We start from the raw sequence: 8,982 nt of genomic DNA on the forward strand, positions 1-8,982 counted from the left end.
TGATTTTTCTATTAGATGAAGAGAAAAAAACCTCTGACATATTGACTTTTTTAGATCATGATATTTCTAAAGATTCAGATTTTATTTTTTGAGAAGAAACCCATACACCCAAGCATGCATTAAAGTGCTCTACAACTAAAAGGAGCTTGCCAAGGGAGGGATCCTGAAGAACCATCTCAGAAGTGGGTGGAATGGACGTGGAGTCAGCAGTTGCTGTCGTAGACCATTCTGCACTTCAGGAGCTTGAGGTAATTGTCGATCTTGTGTGAGTCGCGACGCAGGCAGTGCAGTAGATTATAAAAGGCAAAGAGGCGAGAGTCTTCGTCAGCCATCTGCAGGGATGGGAGGCCTGACCAGACCGAGTAGACCTCGTTTTCTTTGATTCCAGGATGAACCTAACCACCAAAAAGAGGCAGTTATTATTTTACATTACTAGTGTTTGTTCATCCTTAGTCCTTCTAATTATTAAATTAGGATTTAGGGACGACATAAGAATGTAAACCCAAAGGCATGATTTTGCCTTTGGGTTTTATGTATCTGAGCTAAGGTATCACAAGTTTCTTAGTCATCTATAAACTCGAAGCAGAATGTGTAAGTATTCTGACATGCAAGTGGTCACTGATGAAATCTTGCAGGAGCAGACAGATGGAGAGCCAGACAGGTGCTCCTTGAAGGTAGGCAAGGATCTGAGCACTGGGCAACGAAGCGGCTGGCTTCTGTTCTCTCATTTGAAAAACGTTCACGCTTCCTGAATCTGCCCCATGTGTCCTTTGTACCTGATTTCTTTTGATAGTTCTGTGTTTCTTTTCTTGCTTTGAACTGAGTCTATTCTCCTTGTGTACATGTTCCAAAACCCCAGAAGCCATGTGGGAGGCACTCCATGTGCGAAGGTGCAGCTGGCCTGATGACCGTGACTAAACAGATCTGCAGTCACAAGTCTGTCATTCGGCCCCAGAAGCTAACTTCCAGTCTTCTGTGAGGAACAGCAGCTGTCTTTCCAGTTCCTGGGTTGGGAGGTGCTGGGAGAAGCAGCCAGGAGCAGGAGGGTGCTGAGAGCTGTCCCTAATGGTGCTGGCTGGTCCGCCGGGGACGTGGCCATGATTACAGAGCATGCTGAACCGCAGAAGAGAGAAGGCTGTGCTCCTTGGCACTCTGGGAATGCCCAGAGATCCTGGTACCTTTCAGGATGTCAGCTAGTCTGGAGACCAGCTAGTAAAAAAGTGCCATGATTGTAGACCTGGTCTGCGGAGCTTGCTCCTACACTGTGGGAATGTTTAAAAATCCAGATTCCTATCAGAACTTTGTGTGTGTATGTGTGTGTGTGTGTGTGTGTGTGTGTATGTGTTACCTTACACTTTTTTGTCTTGAATTTTTGGTGCTTGAGCCCTAAGAAAAACTTTACTGTGCAAGGTACAATGATGTGAACAAGAATAAATAAATAAATGGTAGGGAAAAGGGATCAGAAAAAGAAGTATTATAGAAAAAATTAGCGACCTCAGGAAGTAGGCTCACGGTAATGAAGAAAATAACTTGAAAATCAAGGGGTTATTTCCCCTGTTCCTGGGTTAATATGCTTTTTGTATTTGTGTTGGATGGATTCTTCTCCCATGAAAATGACAAAAATGACACATGATAACGTGTACTTAGTACACAAAAAGAGAAATATAAAATTGCTTCTGTTATTATCTCTATAATCATATGTTTTTCTTTAGATGATACATTATTTCTGAGAACTTCAGAGAGCGGCTTAGCTGTTATCTCACTAGTGTTGAAATGATCCTATCTGAATGGAGATAGATATTGAAAATACTAATTCCATCTGAGTGTGAAGTTTTTTAGGGAGATTAAATGCAATGATATGAGTTTTGATTTAGGATCCATAAGCACACACACAAAAATTAGAGTGAAATAACTTTCTTTAAACTATAACATAAGGAACATTCCAGAAAAACAAAACAAAACACTCCTTTGTTTGGTCGTACTCTGTGCATGGGACGCACAGACACTATGGCCTCATCTCTTCTATCTTCTCTGGGCAGGGGTGGGGTAGAGGCTGGTCCTTCTGATTTTGATTTTGTCTTTTCTCTTTCCCTACTCTAATCCTCTGGCATGAGGAGAAAGATAGTTTCTCTCACAGATTCTATTCTCTGGCTTTCTTTCCCTTGAAAATATTTAACCCCCAGTCCCAGGAAGGGGTGAGCCTTTGGTGGTGGGTGGGGTAGGGGATTCTGCACCTGCCAAATACCCTGAGAGAGTCCTCAGATCCATTTGCACTGGAGTCTGACCTGAGCAATGATGAGGATCTTACTCTGTTTAATAGCGGTCTAGAAGAGGAACACCTAAGTTTTGTTCTTGCCAAGTGAGGTATTTGAAAACTCATTTCCCACCAGAGAGGTCGTGCCTCTCATTTATGAGAAAAGCAGGGAAGCCCAGGTGGCTGCCTACCTGGCCCACTATCTTCTCCATCCCTTCCAGCAGACGCTTGTTCTGTTCCTCAATCTCGATGGCTTTTGACAGGATGGCTTCCGGGGCCTCGTGCATGCCACGCACTTCTGACACGAGGTGGTACAAAGGGTCGTTCCAGGAGCGCAGCACGCGGAGGACCAGGTTCAGGAGGTCTTCGTGCTGTGGAGCCATATCGAACGATCCGTTAAAAGCAGCACAGTACAGCGGGGCTACCTTCGTGGGACTCCTGCTCAGAAAGACTGAACTAAAATATCTTGGTTATTCTTCTGTGTATACCAAATATTTTTGTAGATGATAAAATTTATAGAAAAATGAAATTTAAGTCAATGGTCTAGACTTCACTAAAGTAAAATAAAAACTAATTTATTTGAATAACAACTTTTTCCAAGAACAGTCCTCATTGGCAACAATTTTCTTTGCCCTCTGAAATCCTGACATCCATCCATCTACTCGTCTGATCTTTCATATTTGATCTCTTTGCTTCTCCATGGAGCTGGGTTTTGCTGGAAATCAGTAGGTACCCATAGGACCTGCCTTGGGGAAGCTAGGTTCCACCAGTGTCGATGACAAGTGACTCAGATCTTTGTCACCCAAGGATCCCTTCACACTAATGAATTAGATTTGTTTATTAACCTAAAATCACAGATTTTAGGTTCATTTTAGAATATTGGAGCAAAGAGACCCCAAAAAACCACATGGCGCGCCCCGCGTGCCTCCCTTAGTCTGCACAGCTCCCTGCCCCATGCCTCGGCAGAGCAGCCCTCAGTGGTAAAACAGCACTCATGGAAGCCGCAATGGAGCTCCGATCCCCCGGTTTATGCTGAATAGGAGGATCATGAGTGGAACTTATAACACTGGCTATGTTGTCTGCAGCTGCTCTAGTACGTGTGACAATGACAAGAAAGAAGCCATGGGTGTGTGGGCGGGGAGGAGAGAAGCTGAACACAGGAGGCGCAGAGCGCTCTGTGAAGGTCTGGCTGTGGCAGCCCCAGCCAGCCTTCTCTCTCCCTCCTCTTCCTCTGCCTTCTCTTTCTCCTGTTGTTATAATTGTTATTCATGAGCACAGCAAAACAACAGAATTCCCATGTCACTAAGAAAATCATGGAGGGAGAAGAGACAGTGCTGTGGGTGAGGGGCAGATGCAGGTGATGTCGAATCTTAAAGCACGTGAAGGCTGGTTAGCCGGGAATCAGAATGGAGAGATTCTCACAACAAACGATAGAGCTGAGATAGAGCTGGGATAAATGCCTGGGGCTCCACAGGTGGACAGGGTTGTCATCAGAGCAGAGGTCAGAGTTGCATCTGTGAGACACATGAGATCATATTTATAGGACCTGCTTGGGGGGGTGACTTTCAGTTAAGACACAGGGGAGGGCAGAGGAGTCAGTGAAGAATGATAAAGTAGGTTCTAGAGAAGCAAAAGTAGAAGCAGAGGAGAGTCTTGGAAGTCCAATTGCTCAGTGGCCACTGACTTCAAAAGTGGCCAGTGGAGGAGCTGCAAGTAACAGATAATAAATAGAAGTGCCTTTGCATTTCTTTCTTATGTACATGAATGACATTTGCCCAAGCACGACCAGTCCAGTCCCCACAGTCTAGCATACATAATCCTACATGATCAAAATAGTGTCATCTGCATGGACAACTCCTGGATCCACTAGATCCTTAGGTAGCATTTGATTTTGCAGATAGTTTATCAACTACATCATGACAGTTTTTCTTTGCTCTCTCTTCCTCTTTCTGTCTGTGCCCATGATCATGATCATGTGTGTCCAGTCTCAGTGGCTCTGGTGCAAGGCCAGCTGAGGACTCACGTGGATCTGCTGGGCTTGCTCCTTGTCTTCTGGGGTGGAGAGGGAGGAGGTGTGGCAGCTGTTGATGGCCTTGGTGATGAACCCTCGGCCCTGGGCATACCGCTTGTCCTGGAAATGACGTGGGAGATCCAATTAGTTGGGGTTTGGGAATTGAACAAATGAATCCGTGACCAGAATATTAACACATCTGATAGATGTGTGATTTTTAAAAAGATGTTAGCTACATAAAAATGGCAGCTGAAGCGTTAGCTCGTGCGCCCACTCTTTCCATTCGCTCTGGAGTCTCATGCCTTTCGTCTAACTTTCCTGGCCTCCTTTATGATGCTCTTGCTGTGTTGCCCTTCCTTTCGCCCTTCTTATAAGTTACAATTTGGAAAACAAACACTAAAAATAGCAAACCTAACACATATTAGATGCTTTTACCACCATCTTTCCTGGGTATTTGAGTCAAATGCCAAAGTTGCTTATGTATCTAAATTTGTTCATTTAATCTCTTACTTCCTGTAAATCCAAACTGATCTCCTCTCCTTAGATCAGTATTACGGAGTTAGCACTTCTTTTCCAGTTGCGTCTGAATCCACGCAGCCTCGCCTTACTAAGCTCATCATGAATTCAGAGGTTTTGTTGATTGTCCGGGAAAAAAAAAAAAAAGAAGTCATATACGTTTAAGAAATTTAAAGCCATGGGCTGAGATTAAAACCAGAAAAAAAAATACAGAGACCAATATTTATTATTTACAACTAATATTTAACAAAAGTTGTGAAAGTTTAAAGGGAATACGAGGAAGAGTTGAAGAGATGACCAATCAAAAATGGAGAATGAAAGACAACCTAGTGGGTGGGAAGAACAGTGGGGCTGTCTGCACTTCACAGACCCCAGCCACCTTCTCCAAGGAGGCCCTTTGATCTATGGAAGCTCTGTCGTCCACATCTGGACTGACCCAGAAGAGAGCTCCACTCTCCAGGGGCCTTGGTCAAGGAGAAAGAACCTATTTCTATTTCTAAGTCAGTCCTAGCATTTTTCAGTTTCTGAAAAAGCTCTTTTTGCCTCCTCCATCAAAACGGATCGTCTCTCTTAATTAGGTTTAATGCGCTCGATGCTGTGAGGTTCTCGTTCACTGGGTCTCTCCAGGGTGCTGTGGGAAGAACGCCCAGGGAAACCGACCTGTGTGCGAGAACAAGAAATCAGCTCTCTTCCTGAGACTCACCTCGAAGGGCTTCATGTCAAGTGTTCTGCCTCCTAAAAACCTCTAACAAAAAAATAACTCAAAATGACGTTTTAAAATGTCACTGCACTCTTTGAGGCCCTTTGAGATTTCATGGGACTGTCCCTTCCTCCTGTCCCATGTTTCCTCGGAAGGTGCTTCTCGAGCTCCTAGGCGGTGCTCTTTGAACCTTGGTGCCCGACGTTTTCTGGCCGAGCTGTAGAACCGCGCGGTCCGGCGGGAGGGCTGCTTTCGGGGAGAAGCAAGAGGTGAGGTACTTACGAATTCGTTGAACATTTCTGAGGAGAGGTTATGGATGTAGTGAGACAGGATGACTGCGCGGTCAAACAGGTCTCGGAGGGACACCTGGCAGTTGACAGCCCCGCTGGGGCAGAGGGGCAGGGAGGCCACATTCTTGCACAGGAGGTTTGACACGAGCAGCAGTAGGAGTGACCCTGTTTAAATAAGAACAGGAGCCACTCTCAGTCGTGTGCTGGGCTGTGGTTGCCACAAGCGATCCTGCGGGGGGAAGGCCCTGTCACCCAGACCTCCCCTGCCTGGTCGGGTGGCATTGTGGCGGGGGCAGGGAGCGTCCACCCTGTCTTCCGTGCACACTTCCGTGCAGGTTATCTTTGCAGATGTGCGGGTGGAGCGGGCGTGGCTTCCTGCATTTTTGTATGGCTGCCAGAAGCTTAAATGGATTCTGAGCCCAGGTGCTGAAGTCGTTCTCTGAAGGGAGTTTAATGTCTCTGGAATTTCTGCAAATTTTCTGCAGTCAGACTCCCCTGGAGTTTGTCATGTTTTAGCCCAATGTCTGACTCTGCATTTGGGCTGTGGATGTGACCAGCCAGCACAGATCATGTTTGGTCTTCACACCTGGTAAGAACAAGCATGCATTTGCTTGACCACTAGGACTGAGTCTGAAGAGAGTCCCATCCTGAGGGGACACTAAGGCCTGGGGTCACCTCCTTACTCTAACAATCCCGCAACTTGGCTTCACACTGGATCAGAGCTTCATTCATTTCTTTTTCTAAATTTGAGTCTTACAATTACCCTGTGAATAGTCTGGGCCTTTGTAATTATCATCACATTTTATCAATGAGACAGAACAGCTTAGAGAGGTTAAGTAATTCTCCCCAATCCCATTATTAGCAGGTGGGGGAGACAGGATGACAATACAGTGCAGTCTTTGCACTTTACCTTGTCACACGGTACACACCTGTGGGCTCCTCGACGGCACCTGTGCAGCAGCAGCCAGCCCAGCAGCATGAGGCAGTGTTTGCAGAGGTGCTGCTGCTCCTTATAAAGAACAGCACTTTGCCTTTGACTACGTGAGAGCAGAGACCCTGGGAAGCTTTCCCTGCTCCATAAAACTCTTACTTTAAAACATTTTGACCATGTTTGGATGTGGCTTCGTACCAATTTGCTGTCCCAGCAGATGGACAGATACAGACCTCTAAGATATCAATAATTTACACTCTCTAAGGGAAAGAAACAGCATGTAGCTACCAAATTAAAGTCACCTCGAACTGCAGTGACACTACTCCAAAAGAATTTGATATAGAGATGTATTTCTCAGAAAACTAAGTTCCACAGAACCTTTGATCAGTGCAGTTGGAAATGTCCGAGATAAAGCTAGCAAATGTTAAAGATTCGTCTATGAAAAAGTACCTAAACACAAGCCCCTAGAACAACTAAACATACCCCAAACATTGGTTGGTATAGAATATCACTAAACAACCTTTTAGCTGCAGAATTAAAGTCATGTTGTGAGATGGTTCATAAAACAGACTTTTAATTTCCCAAACATATGAGGCTTCCAAAATTTTATTTTATGCATGTTGTAGTTGCATAATGTGGTCAAATAGATATTTTATCTATATGGGTGAGTGCAATGTGCTTTGCATATAGAGAAATTGGAATAGCAGTTCTAGCACATTGACACTTGGATAGATGTTCTTTAACTCTAAGTGTGTCTATCTACACATTTATCATCTGAGGAATTGTCGCAGTCCAAGTTCAAATAGATCTATGTTTTTGTTCATTTTATAAACACATTTTGTGATTATTCTGAATTATTTTCCTTACAAATGTCACCAAGAAAGAAACATGATTAGTTAGTACTGCCCTGATTTTCCTTTAGAAAAGCCATTTGGCTTGAACCAGTGGACAAAGCTGAGTAAGATGCCCATCTGCTGTCCTCGTGCAGGTGAGAGCTTCAGAGTGGGGAGTGGCAGGAGGGTGGGTCCAAGTCAGCCAGTCCAGGAGAGAGCTCTGCAGATGGTGCAGCGCAGGCTTTGCCTCCTGGAGTCGGGGTGAGTTGGGTGCATTGACTCTTTCGGTCTCTTTTCTGACCTCAGCAATATTGGGCTTTGAGCTGGATGAGATCTTGTGGTGGGGGCTGTCCCATGCCTTGCAGGATGCTTCCCACCCTGCTAGACACCAGGCGTACCTCCCCTGGCCTCTGGCACCTCAGTGAAGACCATACAAAAGGTCTTCTGTCATTGCCAAATGTCCCCAGGAGAAGGGGGATTCGATGTCCCCATATCTGAACCACTGGTCTGTTCTACTGTGTCCCGCGCAATTGTTTTCTAGGTCAATGATTAGATAGTTCTTCAAAGTATTCGAGCCTGAACCGCTTGCTCTCAGCCAAACTGCACACTGAACCCCCTTCCCCGGTTGTTTGGTAAAACCAACCACCGAGTGATCTGCTGCACATACCTCTCCGTGGTGACCGCTTGCTGTCCATGGTGGTGACCATTGCAGGGATGCCCTTCTCCAGAGGAGACGTGGCCGTCTACAGCGTTCTCTGCCACAGGCCTGGGCTTTATAAACCTTTGACATCTTCATGAATATATTTAATCAGGCTCCCGCCTCCCTTTTCCGGGCCATCCATTTCCGTCATTGAGATTACCCCCATAATTTCAAACATCAAATGGTTTTCTATTTCTTATTCATATTCAGGAAGACAAACTGGCTAGAAATGAAGGATTTTGATTAATTAGACCAAAAGGAAATGAGAGAAATGATAAAGGTGAGATCAGGAGACTAGTTTGGGTTACAGGATCTGTGAAGCAATAGAAATCATTTACTTGAAAATTTACCTGCCCCTCTCTGCATTTCTTGAATATATAGCCTTATAGTTTACTTAGGAAATAGTTTTGTGTATCATCAATTACAAAATTTCTCATTCAAAATAGCTAGGTGAATTAAAAGTTTCAAAATTTATTCAGTAAATACCAGGAGTTATAGAATAAGGATTGAAAAGTTAGGATTTTCAGCTTTCCATTATACTTTCTATTATACTATTTGATTACACTTCTTCACTTTTTATTGTTTTTATACATTGTTGTCTCCTTTTAAAAATGATGTATCTATGTGATACTTTGCTTTAGAATATGTATTTTCATCGGCTCATTTCTTTTGATTTTAACATATATGAAAGTTATGTTATTATCTCCAGTTTGCAGATTGAACATGGCTTGGAGAGACTCAATAGGA

At 44.4% G+C, this 8,982-nt stretch overlaps 1 protein-coding gene across 1 annotated transcript; it reads right to left on the reverse strand.

Annotated features, from left to right (window-relative positions):
• Window positions 1–203: 203 nt before the first annotated feature.
• On the reverse strand, window positions 204–8,242 carry PRL (prolactin; the record flags this gene model as incomplete). Its single annotated transcript, XM_079147406.1, has 5 exons — window positions 204–395; window positions 2,446–2,625; window positions 4,278–4,385; window positions 5,764–5,936; window positions 8,203–8,242. The coding sequence occupies 5 exons, from the start codon at window positions 8,240–8,242 to the stop codon at window positions 204–206; spliced, it is 693 nt and encodes a 230-aa protein (XP_079003532.1).
• Window positions 8,243–8,982: the final 740 nt, after the last annotated feature.

This window comes from Sciurus vulgaris (genome assembly GCF_902686455.1).
Source record: "Sciurus vulgaris genome assembly, chromosome: 7".
In the NCBI taxonomy this organism is placed as follows: Eukaryota; Metazoa; Chordata; class Mammalia; order Rodentia; family Sciuridae; genus Sciurus; species Sciurus vulgaris.